Source organism: Cyberlindnera jadinii (assembly GCF_001661405.1).
Source record: "Cyberlindnera jadinii NRRL Y-1542 unplaced genomic scaffold CYBJAscaffold_3, whole genome shotgun sequence".
Taxonomy (NCBI): Eukaryota; Fungi; Ascomycota; class Saccharomycetes; order Phaffomycetales; family Wickerhamomycetaceae; genus Williopsis; species Williopsis jadinii.
In genome coordinates this window covers 188,285-212,157 of record NW_017963654.1, presented here as the reverse complement: position 1 = coordinate 212,157, position 23,873 = coordinate 188,285, and the positions used below count along the sequence as shown (strand labels likewise).

At 46.0% G+C, this 23,873-nt stretch overlaps 13 protein-coding genes and 1 non-coding gene across 14 annotated transcripts; 7 read left to right on the top strand and 7 right to left on the bottom strand.

The window, feature by feature from the left end:
- Nucleotides 1-156: 156 nt before the first annotated feature.
- On the bottom strand, nt 157-1,617 carry CYBJADRAFT_176798 (plasma membrane permease proposed to be; the record flags this gene model as incomplete). The annotated part of the gene is made up of 1 exon (XM_020216818.1): nt 157-1,617. The coding sequence occupies one exon, from the start codon at nt 1,615-1,617 to the stop codon at nt 157-159; it is 1,461 nt and encodes a 486-aa protein (XP_020071707.1).
- Nucleotides 1,618-2,802: 1,185 nt separating this feature from the next.
- On the top strand, nt 2,803-3,849 carry CYBJADRAFT_171680 (uncharacterized protein; the record flags this gene model as incomplete). Its single annotated transcript, XM_020216248.1, has 1 exon — nt 2,803-3,849. The coding sequence occupies one exon, from the start codon at nt 2,803-2,805 to the stop codon at nt 3,847-3,849; it is 1,047 nt and encodes a 348-aa protein (XP_020071706.1).
- Nucleotides 3,850-3,923: 74 nt separating this feature from the next.
- Nucleotides 3,924-6,778, bottom strand: VMA1 (H(+)-transporting V1 sector ATPase subunit A; the record flags this gene model as incomplete). Its single annotated transcript, XM_020216247.1, has 2 exons — nt 3,924-5,774; nt 6,722-6,778. The coding sequence occupies 2 exons, from the start codon at nt 6,776-6,778 to the stop codon at nt 3,924-3,926; spliced, it is 1,908 nt and encodes a 635-aa protein (XP_020071705.1).
- Nucleotides 6,779-7,294: 516 nt separating this feature from the next.
- On the bottom strand, nt 7,295-8,696 carry MRX19 (Mrx19p). Its single transcript, XM_020214497.1, has one exon. The coding sequence runs from the start codon at nt 8,249-8,251 to the stop codon at nt 7,343-7,345; it is 909 nt and encodes a 302-aa protein (XP_020071704.1). The 5' UTR covers nt 8,252-8,696; the 3' UTR covers nt 7,295-7,342.
- Nucleotides 8,697-9,160: 464 nt separating this feature from the next.
- Nucleotides 9,161-10,566, top strand: SRF1 (phospholipase D regulator). Its single transcript, XM_020214496.1, has one exon. The coding sequence runs from the start codon at nt 9,425-9,427 to the stop codon at nt 10,529-10,531; it is 1,107 nt and encodes a 368-aa protein (XP_020071703.1). The 5' UTR covers nt 9,161-9,424; the 3' UTR covers nt 10,532-10,566.
- A 1,146-nt stretch (nt 10,567-11,712) lies between these two features.
- Nucleotides 11,713-11,784, top strand: CYBJADRAFT_t61. The gene has a single exon. It is a non-coding gene; the product is annotated as a tRNA-Pro (tRNA).
- Nucleotides 11,785-12,173: 389 nt separating this feature from the next.
- On the top strand, nt 12,174-13,715 carry UBX2 (Ubx2p; the record flags this gene model as incomplete). The annotated part of the gene is made up of 1 exon (XM_020213588.1): nt 12,174-13,715. One exon carries the CDS (start codon nt 12,174-12,176, stop codon nt 13,713-13,715), a length of 1,542 nt encoding a protein of 513 aa, XP_020071702.1.
- A 135-nt stretch (nt 13,716-13,850) lies between these two features.
- Nucleotides 13,851-15,200, bottom strand: SNX41 (Snx41p; the record flags this gene model as incomplete). Its single annotated transcript, XM_020212549.1, has 1 exon — nt 13,851-15,200. The coding sequence occupies one exon, from the start codon at nt 15,198-15,200 to the stop codon at nt 13,851-13,853; it is 1,350 nt and encodes a 449-aa protein (XP_020071701.1).
- A 497-nt stretch (nt 15,201-15,697) lies between these two features.
- Nucleotides 15,698-16,811, top strand: BNA7 (arylformamidase). Its single transcript, XM_020214495.1, has one exon. The coding sequence runs from the start codon at nt 15,874-15,876 to the stop codon at nt 16,573-16,575; it is 702 nt and encodes a 233-aa protein (XP_020071700.1). The 5' UTR covers nt 15,698-15,873; the 3' UTR covers nt 16,576-16,811.
- Nucleotides 16,144-16,951, bottom strand: DYN2 (dynein light chain). The gene is made up of 2 exons (XM_020214494.1): nt 16,912-16,951; nt 16,144-16,853 (listed from the first exon to the last, which is right to left on the bottom strand). Exons 1-2 carry the CDS (start codon nt 16,928-16,930, stop codon nt 16,600-16,602), a joined length of 273 nt encoding a protein of 90 aa, XP_020071699.1. The 5' UTR covers nt 16,931-16,951; the 3' UTR covers nt 16,144-16,599.
- An 85-nt stretch (nt 16,952-17,036) lies between these two features.
- Nucleotides 17,037-18,622, top strand: CYBJADRAFT_59963 (kinesin-domain-containing protein). Its single transcript, XM_020217806.1, has one exon. It carries the CDS (start codon nt 17,159-17,161, stop codon nt 18,590-18,592), a length of 1,434 nt encoding a protein of 477 aa, XP_020071698.1. The 5' UTR covers nt 17,037-17,158; the 3' UTR covers nt 18,593-18,622.
- RPN9 (proteasome regulatory particle lid subunit RPN9) lies at nt 18,186-19,965 on the bottom strand. Its single transcript, XM_020214493.1, has one exon. It carries the CDS (start codon nt 19,794-19,796, stop codon nt 18,654-18,656), a length of 1,143 nt encoding a protein of 380 aa, XP_020071697.1. The 5' UTR covers nt 19,797-19,965; the 3' UTR covers nt 18,186-18,653.
- Nucleotides 19,966-20,090: 125 nt separating this feature from the next.
- Nucleotides 20,091-21,073, bottom strand: TIF35 (translation initiation factor eIF3 core subunit g; the record flags this gene model as incomplete). Its single annotated transcript, XM_020216246.1, has 2 exons — nt 20,091-20,913; nt 21,060-21,073. 2 exons carry the CDS (start codon nt 21,071-21,073, stop codon nt 20,091-20,093), a joined length of 837 nt encoding a protein of 278 aa, XP_020071696.1.
- Nucleotides 21,074-21,973: 900 nt separating this feature from the next.
- CYBJADRAFT_109438 (WD40 repeat domain-containing protein) lies at nt 21,974-23,041 on the top strand (the record flags this gene model as incomplete). The annotated part of the gene is made up of 2 exons (XM_020212056.1): nt 21,974-22,116; nt 22,201-23,041. Coding segments are annotated over 2 exons (984 nt in total), but the record flags the coding sequence as incomplete, so codon positions are not given.
- Nucleotides 23,042-23,873: the final 832 nt, after the last annotated feature.

Here is a 23,873-nt window from a genome sequence, read left to right as displayed (position 1 = left end):
GTCTCGGTGCCGGTGATGAAATCCTTCAACGAGCACTCGCATATCCGTGGACTATCGCCTACAGTATGGGCATTATTATACAAAATGAGCTTATAATGGTGGAGACTATTTACACAGGAGATGAAACCATTGACTATGTTTGATGGTGATGATGAGTTAATATGCATATCTGAAGTTTGGGTTCTCAATGTCGGTGAGATCTCTGAACTCGTAGTTTGGTGGCAGCGTTACAGGGCCCATCTTGTCTCTTCTCTCGTTCTCCTTCTTGCTGATATACCCTACAAGGCCAGCCAATGGGACCGAGACGACGGACGTTGCGATCAGCACGGCCTTTGCTGTTCTGTACTCTGGTGCCTCGTCTGCTCTGAAGAGCTGAGGGCCTATCAGGGAGCCGATGGAGAACGCAATCATTGTCATGGCGTTTCTGGCAATCTTCTTGGTGTGGCCTGCTGTATTGGCACTGTTCCATGAGTATAGAAGCGCAATGACACCAGTTGATCCCATGATCATATAGATGGAGATGAGATTTGCTATGCGGTTTGGATTCTCAAGGAGAATCACGTAACCGGCAATGCCTGGTAGGCACATAATCATAAACACGATGGTTCTCTTGCCAATCTTGGAGCACGTGTAGGTGCCACCAAGGATGGCGATGATCATGGCAGCTCCGACAGGCATCTGTAGGAGTGACGACACCTTTGAGCTGAATCCAAAGGTCTTGTAAATCGTCACAGACCACGTACCAAGAGCACCTGTGGATATCATCGAAATGATTGTCAGGAAGAACAACGGCCAAGTGTGCTTATCACGGAACAACAGCTCCATGATCTGCTTCTTCTTGAACGTCTTATTCTCTGTTCCTGTCTGGTTCACCCTGATGTGTTCCAGCACAATCATCTTCTCCTCCTCGGTGAGGAAAGACGCACTTGTTGGATTGTTAGGCAAGACCATGTACATGTAGATGCCAAACACAATAGTGACGCATCCAAGCACAAGAAAGAAGATCTGCCATGACTCGAGCGAAGCATGGACGTGCTGGAACGCAAATGACAACAGTCCTCCAACGATTGTGGACAGACCGGCAAACGAGACCCAGATGCCCGTTCTCTTCATGTTCTCCTCCTTGGTCCAGTACATCGACGATATGACGATTAAACCTGGGGACAGTGCCGCCTCAAAGATACCCAGCAATGTTCTGATCACCATCAGACTGGCATAGGTCTTACACGCAGCGTGGCAGGCCACCACACAGCCCCAGGCGATGATGCAGGCTGAGAGGAACTTCGAAGTTGGCAGCACCTGGAGCAGATACGAGGCAAACGGTTCGGCAAATATGTAAGACGCATAGAAGATGGTGCCCAGGTTGGCGAACCCGTTGGGATGGTCTTCCAGGTGGGCCTTGATACCCAGCACGGCAGCCAGGTTGAGGGAGTTCTTATCAATGAACTGCAGGAAGTAGCTGCCACACATAACAGTCATGATTCTCATATCAATCTTCCTGGCAAGAGCCTTGGGATAAGGCACAGAGCCCCCATGGAGCACCTGCTCGGTCTTCTTCAAGAAGTCGAAGGCCTCATCCCTGTCCTTTTCCGCCAGCGTGGTCTCCTCAGACCTCATCCCCTCCTCATCAATGACAAACTGATGGGTTTCATCCTTGTTGATGTTTTCCACCTGGTACTCCTCAAAGGCAACGTTCTTTGGCGACACGGCAGAGCGTGAGTGCGTGTTCGTCAGCACCATTGCATAGATAACCTCGGTGTGTGTGTGTGTGTGTGTGTGTGTGTGTGTGTGTGGAGCGCCAGTAGTGGAATCCCCTTCCGTGGTTATATAAGTCCCATCGGCTCTCTGCCCACCTGTGGACCGTCCGGCCGTGAAGATGAAAATTTGCCTGTGGTCTCCGCCAATGACTGCAATTCCCGGGCTCGTACGCGTGCCGGCTCTCCAACCGGGCCTCCAACCGGCGATTGGTTACGCTTAGGCTGGGAGCCTCTTCAAAATGTGTACAAGATGGCGGTGGTTGGAGGGTTCATTATGGGGGCATTGTAGGAAGCTTCAGTTGATCTGGGGGAGGTGCTGTGAGGAAGTCGGTGTGATGTAAACGCAGCTGCAACTGTAGGGGACGGGCGGTGGTTTGTCCGCGAGGAAGGGGACTGTGCTGTGGAGCTGAGCTGTGAAGCTGTGCTGTGGGTACACAGGCAGGTGCTCTCGTGGAAGAAAGGCACCAGCTTGTCAATTGACGCTACTCTGCTTCGCTGTTGTGGCCTGCCTGGCTTCGCTGTTGTGGCCTGCCTGGCTTCGCTGTTATAGCCTGCCTGGCTTCGCTGTTATAGCCTGCCTGGCGTACGGAGTCCCCCGCTACGCTCGTGGCAGTAGCACACTGCCACTGCAACCATTTGCCTGGCACCAAGACCACGCTTTAACACCGTCCAGCACCATCAAGCTCGGCTCAAATCGGTGCACGGGGCTTCATGCCACGCCAGTTCAGCCATCATCCCCCGTGGGCCCTGGACAACTGCGCTGGTGCTCCAAACCAGGCCGTCCACCGGCAACAGCTCATCGCCCTTCTGTCGGGCTTTTTGTCGGGGTTAACCTGCCGGGGATGTATAGGCTCGCAGCGTCGGTGTAGGCCAGCTTTGTAAGCCTTTCCACGCTTTTGTATGCCTTTGTAAGCCTCTGTAAGCCTTTGTATGCTTTTGTGAACTGGATGCTGGCCTCCACGGGCTCGGTGGACACAAATCGCCTGTGCCGTTGGGCTGAACAGTGCCTGCGTGTGTTTTCAACAGGCAGCCAGCTTAGGGCAGAATGACAGGTGGAGGGCTCTCTGTATCGGACTGCGGTGTGCATACTGAGGAGCTCGAGCCAGTGACAACGGTATCAACACTGATGGAGCCTGACAGCGTGTCACGTTTGGGCAGCCACGCTCAGTCAGAGTCCCTGAATCGATGCTTCGCTCATGAGCCAGTGGACCGGCTCAACGGGCCAGATGTGTTCATAGGAGAGGATATCGTGGTTGATGAGATTGCGCATCTACCACCGTTCGAACAGACGGTGCAATACTACCGAGGCGCCGGCCATACTTTGAGAGACGCTGTGATTCGAAGGCAGTCAACAAGAACGTTCCCTACGGACGATATACTCCTTCAAAGGATGGAGGACCAGTTGGTGCGGTGGAGCCCGCCACAGAGCTCCTTCAAAGTGGATGATATTTTAAACGACAGGCACGCGTATCAAAGGCCAAACATGCCAAAGTGCGAAGTCTTGGGCATATCGGGGGCTCAAGACACAGCTGATAGTGATGTTGAAGGTTCTGTGAGCATACAGCGACTTCAGCGAATACACGATGAGCTGAGAACATCCTCTGTGGGGCCTTCCAGCATGGAACCTTCCAGCATGGGACCTCCCGGCACGGAACCCTATGGAGGCAATCAGAGACTCAGCACGATAGATGAAGACCCACTGGTCGAAGCAACTACAGCACAGTTGGATCAATTGGCACGGTCACCATCGATAAGCTCATCAATGCTACAGAGACTAACCGCTGTGAAGTTGGAAGACAGCGCACAGGACGCCGTGGAACAATCTCCACTCACCATTGAGGCGTTTCCCATAAGCGACGAAGATATAAGAGCCTTGGTGAAAGACCAACCCACCGCTCACCAAGATATGGTGGCACAACGATGTGTAGTGCAGTGTGCTAACGGAGAGCTTGCCTCAGAGCCACTGTTCTGTGACGAACTATCGCTGATTTGCTCAGAAATGTGGTTAGACTGTTGGGCTTGTCTTTCATGTAACTGCCAAAGCATTGATGAAGACACCAGGGCACTCTACCTTTCACATCGTCCACATTAGTTGGGGTGGATACAGTATCATGAGATGAGATTCTTTTGGTGATGTTATTATTATTTCTAAGTGGATACGCTAAATCATTCGCTTGCCTCTGCAAATCTCTCAGAGATGCTTTGGATCAACTTTTCAAACTCCTCCTTACCGACAGTTTCACCCTTTGATGGTTCAAAGAACTTGGAGGATGAGACAGAATGTTTCACGTCTGCAGTTTGCTCAGCCAACTTATTCCAGTTTGCACCGTTAGCAACAGCCTTCTGTGCCTCGTCATGGTATCCGACGAATGCTCTCATCATATCAAATGTCTTCCAGATTGGACAGAAGGCATCATACGTGGAATAACCGTTTTGTTGCAAGAAGTCCTCTTTGATCAGTGTGGCAACATCCAAGGTGATCTTATCAGAGTCTGAAAGGGCAGATTTACCAACCAATTGCACAACTTGTTCCAACTCCTCGGCCTTAGACAGGATCTCTTTAATTCTATCTCTTAACGTTGGGAACTCTGGATAGTTCGCATCGTAGTACTTACCAAGAACATTGGTGTACTTAGAGTATGAAACAGAGGTGTTGATGGATGGGAAATGCTTTCTCTGCGCAAGTTTCTTATCCAGACCCCAAAACACTTGGGTAATACCCAACGTAGAGGTGGTGACAGGGTCAGAGAAATCACCACCGGCTGGAGACACAGCAGCAACAATAGAAACAGAGCCAATACGGTCTGGGGAACCCAGTGCAACAGCCTTACCAGCTCTCTCGTAGAAAGAGGCCAACTTGGCACCCAAGTAAGCAGGGAAACCTTGATCAGCAGGCATTTCACCAAGACGACCAGAGATTTCTCTCAACGCCTCGGCCCATCTGGAGGAAGAATCAGCAATCATGGAAACATTCTTACCTTGATCTCTGAAGTACTCAGCAAGTGTGATACCGGTATAGATAGAGGCTTCTCTTGCAGCGACAGGCATGTTAGATGTGTTAGCAACCAAAGTGGTACGCTTCATAATTGGCTCCTTTCTGCCAGAGATTTCGGTGTACAGCTCTGGGAACTCCATCAACACCTCAGCCATCTCGTTACCACGCTCACCACAACCAACGTAGATAATGGCATCAGAGTTGGAGTACTTAGAAAGGGACTGGGAAATAACAGTCTTACCACAACCAAAGGCACCTGGAATACAAGTGGTACCACCTTGGACACATGGGAACAAGGAGTCCAACACTCTTTGGCCGGTAAGCAATGGGTAATCAGCGGACAACTTCTCAGCGACTGGTCTTGGAACACGAACTGGCCATGTGTGGAACATTGAGTACTTGTGTTTAATTCCGTCAAATTCAACCTCGAGCAAAGGCTCATCGATGGTGTAAGAGCCAGCCTCAGCGATGGATGTGATGGTACCTCTAGCTCTTGGTGGCAAGAGAATCTTGTGGTCATCCAAAAGGGAGTTCTCAAAGATTGAGCCAAAGATATCACCACCCGAAATGTGGTCTCCAACTGTCAGGGATCCCGGTTTGAAGTCGTACTTGATGTTTCTGTCCAATGCTGGAGCATCGATACCTCTTGGGATGTAGATGGACTGTGATAATTCCTTAATGGCTTTCAACGGTCTTTGAATACCATCGTAGATGGTCTCCATCAAACCTGGTCCCAATTCGACGGACAATGGCTTACCAGTTCTCAAAACAGGGTCACCAACGGTCACACCTGCGGTCTCCTCGTACACCTGGATCGTTGCCTTATCACCCTCGATTCTAATAACCTCTCCAACCAGGTTATCGTGACCAACTTTCACCAACTCGTACATGGCACAGCCAATCATGTTTTCAGCTATGACAACAGGACCGGACACAGAGTAAATCTGGCCGTACTCGGACTCCTCGTGGTCTTCCAGAGAGATTCTCTTGATCTCCTTACGAGCATTCTCTAAAGCACCAGCCTACGGTATATCGTTAGTGGGTCTGCGCTCAAGCCATGGTACGCTCTGGACATCTCTCGAGGGCATTCGCCTCAAACGCTATGCCCTCGTCTCCCAGTCAACAAGCACGCTTGGTACTCACCATTCTCGATAACGATGTAATGTATCTTCAAATTAGCACAGATATACGATCAATTGGCTTGAATAAGCGTATCCTCTTCTGTCTTGTCTGTTTCTCCAGCAAAGCGCAAAGGGGAAAATGCTTTATCAAACCTGTTCTCTTTCACAGGAAGAAGGGTCAAAATAAAATGCAGCACCTCCTTAAGTTGGAGCCTATAGCGCAAAGTCGGTAGGGTAATGCATTGGCTTTGGCTCGGGATTTTTTTGTTGTGCGCGCTAGATTCCGTTACCCTACTGTTAGATCTGCCTGCTTATGTAATAGATGTGGTGGGGGACACACAGCGTGTGTATACACGACTGGGAAGCAAGCGTTGATGGTGCCGTTGACGAGGTGTCAGTGTTGGTGTGTATACAGACATTGCTACGGAATGTTTGCTCCAACGGTTTGGGCTAAGCTGTCTACAACGATCTTAGAAATATATGTAAACATACATTTTCCTGCGGACTAATGAGGCAAATCCAATCCCCAATACAACAGTAAAAGCACCAAGAGGTTCTAAAACATCACCATCAAAAAGATAGAACCAACACCTTAAAGACTCTCAACAAATTTTACCATCACACCAAACATATAAATTCGCCTTGCTAGCTGAAATTAATAAGAAACCAGTATCATGAAACAAATAGTATAAGCGATGAGGCCATCGACTCTACTCAAGGTCCCAGCCAGAGTCTTCCATCCCGTTCAACCTGTAAGGCGGAAAGGAACTTGGACACAGACTGGTTCTTCAACAGAGCAGCAGTCCCATCAATCTGTTTCAGTCCGCTTATTTAGATCTGGCTCTGACTTTCCGTCTCTTTCTTTTAAGTCTTCTGACTCTTTTCTTTCTCCATTTGTTACGCATCTCTGTTGATCATTGTTAGTTAAGGGAACCCTTCGTCTAGGTACATGTCTGGTCACACGCTGGACATTTCTATGGGGATGAGATGCAATGGAGCCAGTGAACACCTCCAGTAGACAGATTGTATGTCACCAATTCACCTGTGTTTCATCCATAGAGTAGCCTAATGACCATGACTGCTTATTATAGGGCACATACTGTTTAAGAATTGTATATAAGGGTTTCAAAAAAAAGTGTTGGAGAAAAGAGAAGAGATTTGAAACTTTTCGACGATGAAAAAGGTTTGGTCGAAAGCCAACGAGTGGGTCAGCACCCTCTAATTCCGACTCAAACTTTTGCAGGTTCGCGCATTTTTTGCTATTTGCGTCCCACAAATGGTACGCAAATCCGAGGTCTCCGCGGTGTCCTGGTGTCCTGGTGAGGGCTATGCGTTTCAACACGTGACTTTTATTAGGGCTCCATGTTTGAGATCTTGTTAGGGCTAAACGACTACTGGTGCCACTACTGCCTTGATAAAGGGAACGAGGAATCTCTAGTGATCTGCCGTTGTCATTGCCTATGTACAGTCTAATGCTTCTTTTGATCCTCTTCAATCTTCTCTAATGCGTGGATCTCTTGTCTCAACGCCTTTAACAAGCCTGTTCTTGCCCCATCGACCTTAAAAGTATCCACGAGTTGTTGCACAATGCTCTCATTGAGTAAGATGTCATCCTCGTTCTCCCTAACGGACTCATAGACATCGTCTAATAGGGGCTCATCTTTGTATATCAGCTCTTTGTTCTTGTTGAAAAGGTCAAGGTGCAATCCACCGATATAAGCCTTTGTGTTGCAGTAAAACCTATAAGCAAGGTAAAACCCTGGAACGTTTGGAACCACTGGAACGAGTGCAATTGGTAATGACAATGGCACACCGATACCTGTTAACAGCATCTGTTTCTTATGGTATGTGGTTGCCTGATGGCATAGCGTATCAATCTCCTTTGCGAGAGTCACTGGGGTCATCAGATGTGCTGGATAGAACACAGGGATACCTTCAAGTTCTTCACCATCAACAGCAGTTGCAGGTTTCAATAACGGTGAATTGTCGGCGTGTGTGCCATCATCTCCGTGGGTCTTGACCTGTCTGAGTAATGCAGATCTTGAAGGTATAGATCTGAGCGAGTCCTCTGTCCATGGTATTCTTTCAATGAATCTGGATACAAAGCGAACAATCTTCTGATTCACCGGTTTATCAGATTGCTGCATCTTATTCCAAAGATTTGCAGCACCACTAACTGCTTTGTTTTCATATTTCACCAAGGGAGAGTTAACGTTGATAAGCTTCTCGTTATATTCGAAGTGGAGATATGACTTGTCCTTTGTTATTGGGAATGCGTAGATCTTTGCCAGGTACTTGTCATTGTGTGAACATGACGACGAGTATCTTTTAAATGCCAACTTCACAAGCTGTCCTCTTGCCAGAACTGATTGGTTCATTATCATCAGCCTATTCTTCCGTTACAGCAATCAAGTGAGTTCAAGGTGAGTCTAAAAAGTCACAAAGGGAAAGAGGTAGAAATAGAATCCAATAAACAAGTCAAGCTCACAGTCCCGGTGAGTAATGATTGGTCTGTTGTGCGTCACGTTTGGGCTGTGTACCTGGCAGTGTAAATGCAGTGGCGACGTTGATGATTGCTACTCTGTTTTGGCTCGAATGTTGATGCGGTGGAAGTGACACCGCCAAATGCGCGCTACAAATGCATCCTACACATCTCACGCATCCTACACACATCACAGCACCCTCACATACAAAGCCGGTAAAACCCTGTGACTCCCCCACACCCGTTGTAAGGGTCCAGATTTGTCACTTCAATGACCCCCGAGTTGTCAGGATGTTGTCTGTAGCGTGTAATTATTTGAATCCTCGATAGGCAAATGTGTGTATACCCACTGTTCATAAGCGGAGAGGTGCTAGCGCACTAATACATCATCAGTGATCGCCAATGTCGAGATCCCAACCACTCAATTCCTTCGCTGAGTATCCATGTTTCCCATACATGGTATTGAGTCCCATGGAGCCCAAGCAAGTATGTCCAATCGTTCTCACTAGTACACAACGCTTCTTTTGAATCCCAACCCACATGTAACATGCTAACTGGGCCCGCACGCCCACACGTTCCAGCGTGAGCAGGACAAAAAGAGCAGTTTCTTCCATGGTGGAAACAACTGTACCATCATAACCATGATCTTTGGCACTGTGTTCGCCGGCTCATCGCTGAGAGCTGGGTATGTAGATGTGGCTAGCACACTTCTCCGTTGTGTAAATATTAGTTTGTGTGGTTGTTTGCGTCCTGTCATCCAAAATGTGTGCTAAAAGAGGTGTAAAAAAGCAAAAACATAAACAAATACAAGTCGGCCACAAAGACAACGGGAGATTATATCACCACAGTTACGAACAATTTCTTAAAAGAACAACAAACCGATCCTTCTAAGGAATCAACTATACACACAGCGCTGTTTCTATTCTTTCTTCCCTCTTATCTGTCACATCGTGCTGTGATTTCGATTCGTGAAATACATAGAGCTGCTGGACATATCTTTGTTTTAATACCTGCTTCATTGCACAGTTGCTATCTCGCGGAAACGAGCACACATTGTGCAATATAAGGCATGTCTACTAAAGAAGCAACACCAGAGTCTGGTAACTCGACAGAATCAAGCTCACAGCTCGCGGTGGTACCGAAGGCGCATACGGATCTTAAACAGAGGGAGTACAAGAGACCGCCATTGACGAACCCATATACCCATGTTAAGAACTACTCACATGAGGCAACGACGGTTCCTCCATTTGTCCTCTACGGCATTGCGAACAATCAGAATAATGCGATGCAGCATCACAAGTGTAAAGATATTCGGCACCAAGATCCATTCTTGGTTTCGATGAACAATAACTGGGGAACTCTAATGGAGGTTGTTGATAATACGCCTGCGTTTGCCGATGGTGTGCTATACCATGACACTGAAGCGTTAAAGGGTTTACCAACGCTAGAGGGGAAATGGGGTGGTGATGAACGGTTGAAACATTACTTGAATAACGAAGGACCACCTCCAGAGAAAGGGAAGTTGGCATTCAACGACTTCAACTCTGATTCCTCATCTGAGACGAAGGACTATTTCAAGAGGAGGTCAAAGGCTGGCTATTGGATGTCGACAGAGAAAAGAGAAGAATGGTTGCCATATCTCAAGAGGGTCTTTCTCTACAACAATTACATCCCTCTGTGTTTCCGTGTGGTTTTGATTTGTCTATGTGTCATCACTTTGGCAATTGCGATTAGAATCTTTAGAATCTCCAAGAGACAGTACTACGTTACCTCGGGGATCACGTCAAGCGTCTCACAACAACCAAGTACAATCATGGCGATATGTGTTCAGACAATTGCATTGGTGTACTTGGGTTACATTACTTATGACGAGTTCAGCTCTAAGCCATTAGGTATTAGAAACCCAGTGGAGAAAATGAGATTGATCTTGTTGGATCTCCTCTTCATCATATTTTCGAGTTCAAACTTGTCACTATCATTCAATACTCTGTATGATAATCGATGGGTTTGTGTTGCAGATGAAGAAAGCTCATCTCCAAGAGTTGGAACCATTTGTCGTCTACAGAGATCGCAATGTGCCTTCTTGTTTGTTATTTTGTGTACTTGGGTGGTCACTTTTGTAATCAGCATCATTAGAGTGATTCAAAAGGTATCATCACCAGGTGCAATGTCTTAGAGTTTCTCTCGATAATTTTTAATGGATGTAATGACTTTTATGTTTTTGATAAGTGATCATCTCTAATATTGAGTTGTGTGTCTCGGTTGATGATGAAGCCTAGCCCTAAGCACACGATGAAATCAGTTTGAGAGAGCAATTCCACCTAGCTCACCGTTTAGCGAAAAAAACTGATTGCACTAAATACAATAAATCCAGGTTTACAGGTTTATGCAACCATTAGTTATAGCGTGCTTCGTTGATAACAAGCTTGATCCTTTAAAAGTAAAATCGTTTAGTGTACGAGCCAAGATCCATAAACCCATACAGATGGTTTCTGTGGTGTTCGGATTTAATGTGACACACCTAGAGGAACAAGTTGGCTGTTCAGGAGATATTGAATTATAGGACTAGCATCTATTTGAGCGAGAGATTACAGGTCTCGAATGCAACGAACAATCCAAGGTTCAGCGAGTTGGCTAAACAAGCCCAAGGCTCTTATGGGTTTGTAAAATTATAGTAGCGTCACAGCTTAGCCAGATAAAATCAGCTGTTTCCTCATAAAAGTCAGGCAGAAGAGGGTATAAATGCCAGACTTAGTTAAAGCTATAATTTGATTATAATCACATGATAGGGCAATATAAGATACAAGATTAGTTATAATGAATTGGAAACAGTGATGAATCTCACATATTACCATTGAATTTCCAGACTTTTCGTTTAAAAAGTGACTTTAGATTTTTGAAACAAAAAAATAAAGCTACGTACTATTATTAAAGTTAGGCAAAATTATGTTATTTTCGAGTGGTAAAATGACACAAATTTATGTGCTTGACATGTTTTATATGATATCATCTCTCTGGAAGATAATTAAACGTACAAAGTAACAGGATTAATTAAAGATTTGCGTTCACAGTTGGTGATAAAACAGCGATATCTAAAGCTTTGGAGATCCGCGCGAGATTGTCAAAATGAGAGCGTCATCTCCAAGTATATCAAGAATGTTACACTTTCATTGTGATCATTACATAAAACATTCGCATAATCTCAAAACTTTAGACGGAGTACTTATTCCAGAAGCACAGTATGTTTTCATGTCCGAATCCTACAAGAAAAGAGCTACCATCATGGCTATACATTTAACTAACCAATTCATCCATGAACTGTGTGACAAACAGCGCATAAAATTTGATAACAAATCCGGCCGCGTGGTCTAGTGGTATGATACTCGCTTTGGGTGTGAGTGGTCCAGGGTTCAATTCCCTGCTCGGCCCCATTTTTTTTTTCATCTCACATAGATAGCCAAGCTCTGCAACCGATGACGATGAGGCACGCTAACTTGGATCGCTAACATACTTCTATAACCATCAGGCATATGCGCCAACGCTATCGTAGATCATACACACCAGAGCCATCGAACCTTCTAGAATCATCGACAAAGGGGGATCCCGTTTAAAATCAAATAATCCAATTCTGACAACCGGTGCGAAACTTTGGCGTAAATTAAGGCGCGATTTCGCGGGATTGTTTTCGTTTATTTGTGCCAAAATAGCTACGCAGTGCATGAACATTTGTTTCGTAACTGGTCCGTTTACGTAGCCTTTTGATCCAATATTGACTAGCTCACTTTATACGCCACTAGCGCCCTCGACAAGATCAGAAGATGGTCGACCTTGCCCCCGCTGAACGAGAGAAACTCGATGAATTCCAAGTGATCACGTCTTTCCCGGAGGATCAGTACGATAAAGTCGTTAGACTGTTGAGGAATAACTACTGGAACCTGGAGGTGGCATTGAGCAAATACTTTGACGGAATGCTCGAGGAGGAGGCCGCCAGGGAACCGTTTATCGAGCCACCAGATCAGTACGCGCAACCTGGCCACCAGAGAGAGCACATTGTGAATGATATTGACGTTGCAGCTCTTGAGCAGCTGATCAACGGTAACGGAGAACTGCCAAACCGTGCCATGTTGTTGCCACAGCTACCCATTGTGAGACCCATTTCCAACAGATGGAGGTCAAACACCGGTTTAAATCAACATGTGGACTACTTAGGACTCCAAACAATAACTCAGTCCCCCTTGTTGTTCATACTGTTGTTGATTCCAAGGACCTTGACGCTTTTGTTCACCGGATTGGCTTATCTCTTCAATCTGTTGTTTCCACCGTCCCCGGATCAAGTTCCTCTCCGCCCTACAAGCAAGGGGTTCAATGCCATGGCTCATTTCAGAGAACTGACACATGAAGAGTGTCCAGTTGAGTTATACAAGGGTGATTTCAACGAAGCCTTTGAAGAGGCAAAGCAGGAGTCAAGATTCATCTTACTCGTGGTGATCGGATCTAATGACAAGTCAACCCAGTTCCTTAAAAGGACTTTCAACAACGACCATGTTGTAAATATCCTCAAAGAGGAGCGCTGTTTGGTGTACGTATCGCATGCTGAAGAATCACAAGGGAACGAAATAGCGAGATGCTTCAAAGTTCGTGCTTTACCATCTGTGTTTCTACTGGGTAACGTTGCGTCTGGACCACATCTGATATCATCCATGTCTCTTCTTGCGAAGGTACCAACCAGATCCACTGACTCTTTCTTGAACAAACTGAAGTTTGAAGTTGAAAAGTACAAGCCCGAATTGACAATGAAAAGATTAGAACAGGAGGAACTCCGTCATTCCAGAATGATCAGGGAACTACAAGACAAAGCCTACGAGGAGAGTCTAATCGCAGACAAGATCAAGAAATCTCAGAAGGAGGAAGAAGAGAACTTAAAAGCACAACAGGAACAAGTAGCACAATGGCTAAAAGAGCAAGAGCTGAAATGGCTTTGCAAGGTTCACAGTAAGTTTAATGATGAAAATGACGAATTGAACAGCTTTGAAAAGGGCCAATACGCAACAATAAGATTCAAAATGCCACATGGAGCACAAGTGATCCAGAAGTTCAGCAAGGAGCACACGCTCAAGGATATTTATTCATTTGTTGCCCTGAAGAACCATATGGCTAATGGCGACAGATCATTTTTAGATCAGGATAAGGATGTTGATCCAGCTTATAATCACAAGTTTGATTTTGAGCTGATATCACCATTCCCAAGGTATGTGGTTCCACTGGATGATACACCAGTGAAGGAAGTACAACAACTATGGCCCAATGGATCGCTACTGATTGAGTTTGCTAGCGATGATGATGATGATGATGATGATTAGGCCTCTGTGAGTTGACGTTATTCTCTAAAATGCCACATGTATTCATGATGCTAAAATTCATAAATTATTAAAACTTCACAAAATGTGGAGAAGAGGACAGGTTAACGCTTTAAACCATACAGAAGATGGCAATGTTTAAGACGATCCATGGACTTGCATTTTGTTAATCTCGTCCTTTGCATCTTGCCATGCCTTCAGATTATCCTTTAACCAAATTAACAACGATTCTGTGAAGTCCTGCATCAATGCCCGCCACTGTTTCTGAAATTGTAGGAACTGTTGGGTGCAGTTCTCGTCAACTGCTGTGTTCACCTGTTCAATATCCTTTAACACCACTGCATGGCAATCCTCCAATTTAACCAGTTCCTTTTGAATCTGCTCAACTTCAGTAGCTCTTTCACGATCTGTCATGGTGACGATATCGTCACTCTTAGACTGGGCATTGAACATTTTCGATAAGGGTGAAATCTTTGCACTTTCACCTTTATCCAATCTTCTCACTGCTTCTGCGATAGTAGGAGATGATTCTGCGTTTCTTCGTAATACTTCGCTAAGCCTGTTAACCTGCTCTTGCGCGTTTTGCAAACTTTCAGCTCGAGCTTGACGTCTCCTTATCGTGGTTTCAACTATAAAGAGTTGAATCTCTTTCAATCTTCTAAATTTGAGAACATTCAGCACCACCGTAGATGATTGATGGAAGTCAAAGATTGGTTCTTCAAGGGTGGTCATTATTTTGAATGCAAATGCCTCTGAATTGATATAGTTGATATCTATAGCTTGGCCAGTCTTTTCAATTCCAAATGACATATTATAGGTGTCTTCAAGTGAAAATGCATTGTAGTAAGCACCTAGCTCACCTAAATCCTTAACCATCCCCTTGAAATGTCTCTTTTGCCTTTTTATGCTCTTTGTCAAGTCTCCAGTAAGCTGTCTATACACTTTGAATACTCTTTCGTAGTCCTTAAACCTCGTGTCAATTTGCTTATCTTCTTCTCTCGGCTTGAAGTTGTTAATTGAGGTGGAATGCGGAACTGGCAACAGCAAATGCAACGGTGACGGTTTTGTAGGACATAGTGGTGGTGCCAATAGATTTGACGATGGTAAGATCGATACTGGAGGCGATGCTAACACATCTGCCCATCTAACTCCTGGGTCGACAAACTTCAAAAACACAACGCATTCTCTAACCTGTGGGATCATATAACACCTTTGTAGGAAAACAGTTAACAGCCTTTTCCTTTTGGCAATTACCTTGATGTCGTTTTTGGCATTGATTGGGTTGAGGAAGTACTTCATAACGCTGTGCTTCTCTGGAATATGCGGTACCACCACCGTTGGCAAGAGCTGCACCAGCGCCTTTCTTAAGGTGTCAAAGTCAGAATAGCGACGGACAACCTGTGATGTACCGTACTGGATAACGTATGCAATTGCAGTGTGGCCACGGTCTTTCACCGTGGTTACATCCTCAATTGCGATATACGGCATGTATTCACCAGTGTCTTGCTCATCTTCACCATTGGCATCGTATACAACCCTTTCGACGTAATTGCCATGCAGCGGCTCAGTTGTGAAGTCTGCTGTCATCACCTTCGCCGTTGGAGTGCCCACTGCCGCTTCTGACTGCTCCCCCTCCGCTGTTGCTGCCGCAGCGTCTCTCTCCTTAGAGTCGCCTACCGTTACTGTTTGGTGATGATTCTGAATTTCCAGACCCTTGAAATGCTCTTCGTAGGGCGGCAGCTGTTCCTCCTGGCTCCTATCTCCACTCGAGTGGTACGGTTGTTGAGTATCGTCAACACCAGCATCTGTACCAGGCACACTGCTACGATGGCCATAGGCACTACCAGCAGCACCAACCACCGCTGAACCGTGTAAGCTCCCTGAACCAAAGGTATCGCTCCACACGCTGCTTCCAGCAAAAGGATTGTTATCCTCTTCAAAGTCCATTTGCTCTATCTGATGTTCACCACGCTGCTTTGCTGTGTTGGGGCTCAGCACCTGGTTGATTTTCCCCTTCCAGTAGACAAAACCGCAGGCAACAAAAAGCTGTCACTTTTCAGTGTTTTTCCCGCTTTTTCGCTGTCCTTTGTAGGCTGTTGATGCTGTTCTTGCTCTTATCAGAAGGCTCGGAGTTGCTGAGTTGTTGAGGTAAGCAGAGCCGATGAACGAGCCCCAGATCATCAAATATGGCCCTCTGGGACACGAAATGGTGGCGATATACGAGTATCTGCCTCCGTTCAGCGAGGAGACCAAGATTGCACCGTTGATATTCATCCACGGCGGAGCATGGAGAGACCCTACAAACACTTTCAGAGATGCCGATGCACTGCACAGGGAGCTCAACAGGGTGATTACGCTCTGTTCTGTTGAGTATCGACTCAGTGACCAGGTGAAGGACGGTGGCTTTGCCCAAGACGTGGTGGGCGGTGTTGAGCGGATCATCCAGGAGCTGGGGGCCACCAAAGTGTCGCTACTGGGCCATTCAGTTGGTGCAACGATCGCCTTACAGTGCTGTATCAGCCATGGAATCGCTGTTGACAAGCTGTACCTGGTGGAGGGGATTTACGACTTGAAGACTCTCGTGCAGGAGTACCCTGAGTACGAAGGCTTCGTTAGCGAGGCACACGACGATTACACCAGCACAGTCTTGGACATATCCAAATTGGACAGCAGTATAGAGGTGCATGTGATTCAGAGCTATGAGGATGAGCTGCTCAGCCCGACACAGACGAACTGGCTTACAACTCAGTTACAGCAGAATGGTATTGAATACTGTCTATACATGGCACACATGGGGGAGCATAACCAAGTGTACTTGAAACCAGACAAGTTGACCAGTTACATCAACAAAACCTATATATAGGGAACAGAGAACTGGCTGTTACGCTCAACCAGTCTTGAAGATCAAAAAGGCGTATGGGCCGATGTAGAAATAGAGAAAGAAGCCCGATTCGTGCGTGACATACGAACCAAAGTTCTTCCCGACAATGACATGCCATGTGTGTCCGTGAGTCTTATCCAGCTCCTTCTTAATCTGCCCAGCAACATCCTTCTCCAAATCATTCTCTTCTAGCGCCTTAGCGGCAATCTCGAGTACTTGCTTCTGTACATCCTCTGGCATGTCCTGTGCCTTGATGATAGCTTCAGCTCTCTATTGTTAGCAATCTGTACTAGTACATGATGGATGAGTCTAACATACGCTTTCTGTCTGTAGTCATTGTGTAATTGGTGTGTCTATGACTTGTAATCTGTTGATTCTGAGTAGTAATGTTTTGATTTTTTGCCCTCTGTTTTTGAGCCCTTTTCTGTGTTTTTTAGGCTTGCCGACCTGTGAAGCGGGACCGGTTTGTTTTGATTTCGGTGCGACAGAAATGTAAACAAAGGCCACGGTTCAGCACAAACACTCCACGGCGGGTAGGTCAACAGCGTGGCGGATCAGTTTTAAGATGAAGGACAACGTTCAGGTCTTCGCTAGGGTTCGTCTGAAGCTGAAAAGAGAAGAAGGGCAGGCGGTTCTCGTGGAGATGAAAGATCAAACAACAACGTTGATGCCTCCACGGTTACCTGTCAATTCATCACCTTCGAAGAAACAGATTCAAGAGCCCAAGGAGTTCCATTTCGACCACTCGATGTGCAGTTTGGATCCAGTGGACGAGTGCTTCGTTTCGCAGGAGAAGTGTTTTGATCTATGTGCTGGTGAGTTGTTAAAGCATACGTTGAACGGTTACAATACGTGTATCTTTGCATACGGCCAAACAGGGTCAGGTAAGTCTTACACGATGATGGGCACGCAGAGAGAGCCAGGTATTATACCTAGATGCTGTGAAGAGTTGTTCGATGCGTGTACTGCGATGCCGGAGAGCTCCAAGGCTCAAATGACGGTATCGTTCTTTGAGATCTACAACGAACAAGTACGTGATCTATTAAAGACTCACGAGGTGAACAGCCAGCTGAGGGTCCGAGAGGATCCAGTGACCGGTCCCTACATAGAGGGACTACAAAGCTTCCCAATACAAGTTGTGGATGATTTCGTCAACTATATGAAAATTGGAAACAAGAATAGAACAACCGGCGCTACAAAGATGAATGACAAATCTTCAAGATCACACGCGGTCTTCACAGTCTCCATCAGAATAACAGAGTTCGATTCCAACGAGTACCTAGTGAGAGAAACGAACTCATGTCTTAGATTGGTTGATTTAGCCGGCTCAGAACGTGCTGATGCCACAGGTGCCACAGGCGTTCGTTTCAAAGAAGGTTCCAACATAAACAAATCATTGACGACGTTGGGTAGGGTATTTACCTCTCTAACGAAGAACGAAAAACCACCTTTCAGGGATTCGACACTTACATGGTTATTGAAGGAATCCTTGGGTGGTAATTCCAAGACTGCAATGATTGCATGTATATCACCTGTGGATTACGACGAGACGCTAAGTACGCTACGATATGCTTCGCTTGTGAAGAAGATAAGATTGGAGGCTACGAAGAACGTTGTTGATCAAGTTGCTGCACACAATGAGCAAGAATTCTTAGAGTTACAGCAAAAGATATCGGATTTGACAACCAGTCTTGATGAGGCCAATGCGAAGGACCAGTTGTTGTTACAGTTTACCAACATGAACAAGTTCTTGGAGAAAAGGCTCATCGACCAAAGGAACCAATATGATTTGCTCAAGTCAAAGCATAATGCATTAAAAGCAAGAAATGACAAGTTGAGTGGTGACTTCAGGGCTGTACTTGCAGCAATTCAACCAAATGTACAGATCACAAGAGAAGTTGAAGGCCTCAAAATACGCCACCAAGCCTCAATTGAAAAGTTAAGTCGATCCAAGGAACAGCTCCTACGGGATATAGAAAATCTACAGATGGATAACTAGTGATCGCACAGAACAGCGTTTCAATTTTGAACTTCTAGAGAAGAAACAAAAAAAGTAGTATCTACTGGATCCAAACTTCTTTCCCATTTTGTTCCATGAAATGACCCAATTTGGAAACGTTTGCATCCCACTCGACTAATTTTTGCTTCATGTTAGCGATCTGTTCTTGGCTAATGATTCTAGGCTGGACCCAACTGATGGAAATTGTTTGACTGATTTGATCGATGGATCCCTTCAAGAGACCCAAGCTGAGAGCTCTCATCACCAAGTGTTCGACTTCATCCAGACTCAACTTTGTTGCCTTGGAAACATCTTTGAAGGATATGATTCTAATGGATTTGCTAAAGACGAGCTCAACAAGCGTCATTAGGCAAATCTTCTGCTTCAAGAAGGATTCAGAGTTCTTCAACAATGGGTTTTTCTCCAAATGGCCCAAGTTTGCAGAAAATTGTTCAATATTACCTGAGTTAAGGGAGTACAACAAATCAACAAGCCAGTTATAATCTGAGCCCTTCAATGTGGAAAGGATCGGATGTATCAAGAGCTCACCAAAGTTGTAGATCTTATCAGCCAATAATGCACTAATACTCAACTCATAGGCCAATCTTTGTTGATCCACAACGCTCAGGTCATCCAATGTTACAGTGGACAAGTACAACAAGCTCTGGTAATAGAAGTTGTTGTAGTCACTTTTCACCTTGTAGTACTCCGAGTTTGTTGAATAGTATGATTGGTTCAACTTCAACTCAACGTCATCCAAGGCGGATATCTTTGTATCAATTTTGTCAAGTTCGTCACGGGCATCGTTCTCCTGTTTCAAATGGAGTTTACATCTTGCTATTTCAACCTCCAAGAACAACAACGCCTGTTCGTTGTCCAACTTATCTTGTGCCTCTAGCTCTGTGTGGCATGTCTTGAGGTATTCCAGCTTCTCCTCTGGGAACTCAACTTCAACGAGGGACTGTGACAAGAACTCCACGTTCTTCATCTGGTTCAGCTTCCATTTGAACTCAGATACGAACTGGGTATATAACTTCATGCGGAACCCAATTGACAGCTTTGACTGGTAGAACGTGTCTAGGCAAAGCGTGAGGTAGTGCCATAGCTTACGTTGGTAGAAGTCTTCGAAAGTGAAGAACAGGGGAGCCAAGGTCGGGTCCACTTCCTCACGAATCTGTGTTAGAATACCAGCAATATCAGCCATTGTTGTCTTTCCACTGCTTCACGTGTCCTGTGGGTAGTTTGCCGTTGATGTTGATGTTGATGATGATGATGTTGTTGTTGTTGTTTGGATTTCTCTTTGGTGGCAATAACCGATTGGGCGTGCTCCTACCAGACTAAAAACTACGCTGTCGAGATCCGGTAGGATATGGACCGGAACTCACCCGAGAGCTCATCATAAGCGATGGCTACGCCTTTAAAAGGTGCTCGATTCTATGGATGAAGAGTCTTCAATTAGTGTACATAGAGGTTTATATACGTAGCAAGACAGAGCTTACTACTGCTGTTGTGGTTTCTTTGGTTTTGACCAGCCTACTTGGAGAATCAAAGAGTGGAAACCCTTACCGTCCAAGGCATCGAGGGCCCTCTGTGCGCTACTCTCAGATGCAAACTGTGCAAATGCCAAACCTCTTGATCTTCCTGTTTCCCTGTTTCTTACAACGTTGACTCTGACCAATGGGCCGAATGGATAGAGCAATTGGTTTCTCAGCATGTCCTCGTCAACCATTTCGTTCAAGTTGGCAATCTTCAATGTTGAGGAATCATCACGTTCACGAGACGACTCGCCGGAGGCAGAGATACCACCGTTACGCAAGTGACGTGGGACGTATTTGCCAGGAGCTGATGGGGAAGCAAGTGCTGCGGCGCCAGCTTCCGAGGATTCGTCCATTGGATCAGGTTCCAAGGATGCAAGCGAGTCCTTGAATGGACATTTGGAGGAGAAATGCTGTCCCTTACAGTATCTACACGTAATTGCACGTGTGTTTGCAGAAAGCATGGACTCCTCAGCTTTCTTCTCTTCCGCCTCCTTCTCAGCAGTCTTCCATGCGGTACCCAATCTGAGATGCACTTCCTCACCAACTTGGGTGGTTCTGTAGTCTGGGCCAGGAGCAGCGTTCTTCTCTTCTCCGAACTTGGCCCACTGTTTTCTCTTTGCAACTTCCTTGTTGACGCTCTCTTTGACGATGATCTCTTTGACTATCTGTGTGACCTTGATCTTCTGGCCCTTTTCGTTTATTCTGTACGTTATGACGGTCTTCGTACCGTCCTCATTCGTGGTGATGAGAGGTTGGTTCTCAACAACGTCGTCCGCCCAAGTTCTACACAGCTCCACCGTTAGTAACCGTCTAGCCTGCTTATGAGTATACGGGCGCTGATGATGTTGGTCTTCCCCAGGTGAAGACACCGGGGAAACAACACCCCCGCGGCCACAACAACGCCCATAAATCGATCCTAGCTAACTTACCCTTGCTGAGACATAGTTCAAAATGCTTATTCCAACGGTTGAAGGGGTTATTGGCTCTCTTCTTCCACCTCTTTGCTATTGTTTTGTTCCATGGCGCATCGTTCAAACAGGCCGAAATTTTTTCTCTTTGCGCGCAAAGCTTGGGATAGCCGGGAGGGTAACTGTTGTCGTCGTATATAAACTCTTAAAGCAGAAAATTACCTGATTAGGACATTAACATGACATTCCCCTCGGCTTCTTGAGCCTTGTCGGCCTCGCTCGAGGCCTATCGGGAAGAAAGCAATGAAGTTCATCGAAGAAGGGAAGCCGATACGTGGTTGAAGTTTGGAGACGGTACCCTGGTTCAGTCTGTTATATACAGGGTTTGGGATCAGTTTGAATACGGAGAACGAGGACGTGTTAGCACTTGTAATTGGGTATATAACCGCTGAGACAGACACATCCAGCTATTGTTCATTTTGAGAAAGGATACCGTGTCTTGTCCCTATAGAGGCATCTGATCATCGTCATTAGCGCAGCACGAAGGAGGAACACTGTGCGTGCTTTCCTTACTTTGGCTTTATCTCTCTGTGCTGGCTCACTCCTGTCTTGATTAGCACCATACACTGCAGACGATGCCACCACATAACGGCACAACGTCCTCCACGCTGAGCTCATCGAGTTCTGGGAGTGGGAAGAAAGGGAGACGTCTGTCAATATTCAAGGTGTTCAACTCGAAATCTGAGGACCGTGGAAGGTCAGCGTCGCTCTCCACGAACCTATCGTCATCCACAGGGACAGATGAACAGGACGATTCCTCTGAGGATGATAGATCTATAGATCTCGGATCATATGCAGTGGCCTCAGGCCCTGTGTGCTTCAAAGGGTTGATACCTGGGGTTGGCAAGAGCCATGCAAGCTCTTCTGATCGACTGTTCAACATTCCTGAAGGCGAGGACTATGAGAAGTACCTCAGACAGCCAAAGTACATCAAGACCTTCAAAAGAAGCGGAAGAACGTTACCCATCTGTAAGCAGCTGTTTTTGGCACAAGAGCTGTTACAGAGTGCTGAACCCAGGTTGAATGGCTTGGTCGCCAATGGAGTAGATGACATCGAATTGAAGAGCAGTGATGAATTTGATGCAAATTCAACGCCGGTAAGCACTGACACTCGCGATGAGACCTTGACGAATAAGCATGCGATTTGGGCAATGAAGTTTAGCAGTGACGGGAAATACCTTGCCAGTGCCGGAAGGGATAGCACCATCAAGATTTGGAAAGTTATATCTTCACCTTTAGATAGACTAGACTCTCCTCAGTATGGAGACAAGACCGAGTACGCCTCAGTATTCCAAGATTCGCCTTATCGAAGTTATATTGGACATTCGGATGATATTCTATCCTTGGATTGGAGCAAGAATAACTTTTTGCTTACGAGCTCCATGGACAAGACCGTTAAACTATGGAACGTCAACGAGGACTATGCGCTGCGAACCTTTGTTCACAACGATTTCGTCCCATCGATCAAGTTCCACCCAACAGATGATAGATTCTTTATTAGTGGATGCCTAGACCATAAGGTGCGTCTCTGGTCCATTCTGGAGAATGAAGTGAGTTATGAATTTGATGCTAAGAACCTTGTTACAGCTGTTGCGTTCATCCCAAATGGATCAATGACCATTGTTGGTACTTTTAACGGCACTGTTTACTTTCTGGACACCCAAAACCTGGAGTTGAAACACTCTCTTGATCTGAACAAGAAGAAGGGCAGCGAGAGCTCAAAGATCACCGGAATCGAGAGCTTTGTCGATGGTGACGATGTGAAGGTTCTCATATCCTCAAACGATTCAAGAATCAGATTGATATCCTTGAGACACAAGCAGCTTGAGTTCTACTTCAAGGGTCTCAGTAACAACTCATCTCAGATCATTGCTACAGTCTCAGATAGTCACAAGTATCTGATATCTGGATCTGAAAACCACTGGGTTTATCTGTGGGAGATTGATAAGCCTCGTGATCCCTCGTCCTCACATTTAAAGAACCTGATCAGTAACAAGAGGAAAAGAAGTGATTATACGTCGTTCCATGCGCACAGCTCAGTCGTGACGTGTGCATTGATAGCACCTTCGGGGACTTTCAAGGCATTGTCGTTATCCAATGACTTCATCTATGAGTTGAATTGTGAACTGAACGAAGCAAACCAAGGTGACATACAACAGCAGCAGGATCAACAGCAGTCACAGCAGCAGCAACTACAACAACCACAGCCACCACAGCAGCCATCACAGGAGGGATCACTGCTCGCAGAAAGCTATATCGGCAGTATAATCGTTACATCGGACGATAGGGGTCTCATTAGAGTCTTCCGTCAAGATTTCTCCACGAGTGTTCGTAAGAAGCTGCTGGCCGAGAAGAAGAAGTGCGAGAGAGAGCCTTACAAGCATAAGCATCTGAACCTATCTAGCAGCTCCGTGCTTTCAAGGTCAAATTCCCTACGGAAAATTGCACAGCTTGACAGGAACAGCTCACCACCTCTGGGCTCCCGGTCCAGATCTGGCACCACCGACTCCACCACCAGAGTTAACGGCAATTCAAGGTCGGCAGTCTCTGCTGGTGTCACATGCGATGTGTGTGGAGGTGATAAGTTTCACGTTGGCAAGTCATCAACCGGTGTTGAAATGTTTTGCAGCGACTGTGGCAACCAAATTAGATAGAGACTATATGCATTTTACGACAAATATTCAAGAAAGCGAAGGAAAGCAACAAGGAAGAGGCGGATTCCATCAGTTGTAGTTATCAATGTAGTTTGTATAAGCTTTTACCATGTTGGCGTTG

Bases quoted from the DNA above. Each gene is read 5' to 3' on its own strand.
- MRX19 (XM_020214497.1), bottom strand. From the start codon at position 8,251: ATGAACCAATCAGTTCTGGCAAGAGGACAGCTTGTGAAGTTGGCATTT.
- SRF1 (XM_020214496.1), top strand. From the start codon at position 9,425: ATGTCTACTAAAGAAGCAACACCAGAGTCTGGTAACTCGACAGAATCA.
- BNA7 (XM_020214495.1), top strand. From the start codon at position 15,874: ATGAACGAGCCCCAGATCATCAAATATGGCCCTCTGGGACACGAAATG.
- CYBJADRAFT_59963 (XM_020217806.1), top strand. From the start codon at position 17,159: ATGAAGGACAACGTTCAGGTCTTCGCTAGGGTTCGTCTGAAGCTGAAA.
- RPN9 (XM_020214493.1), bottom strand. From the start codon at position 19,796: ATGGCTGATATTGCTGGTATTCTAACACAGATTCGTGAGGAAGTGGAC.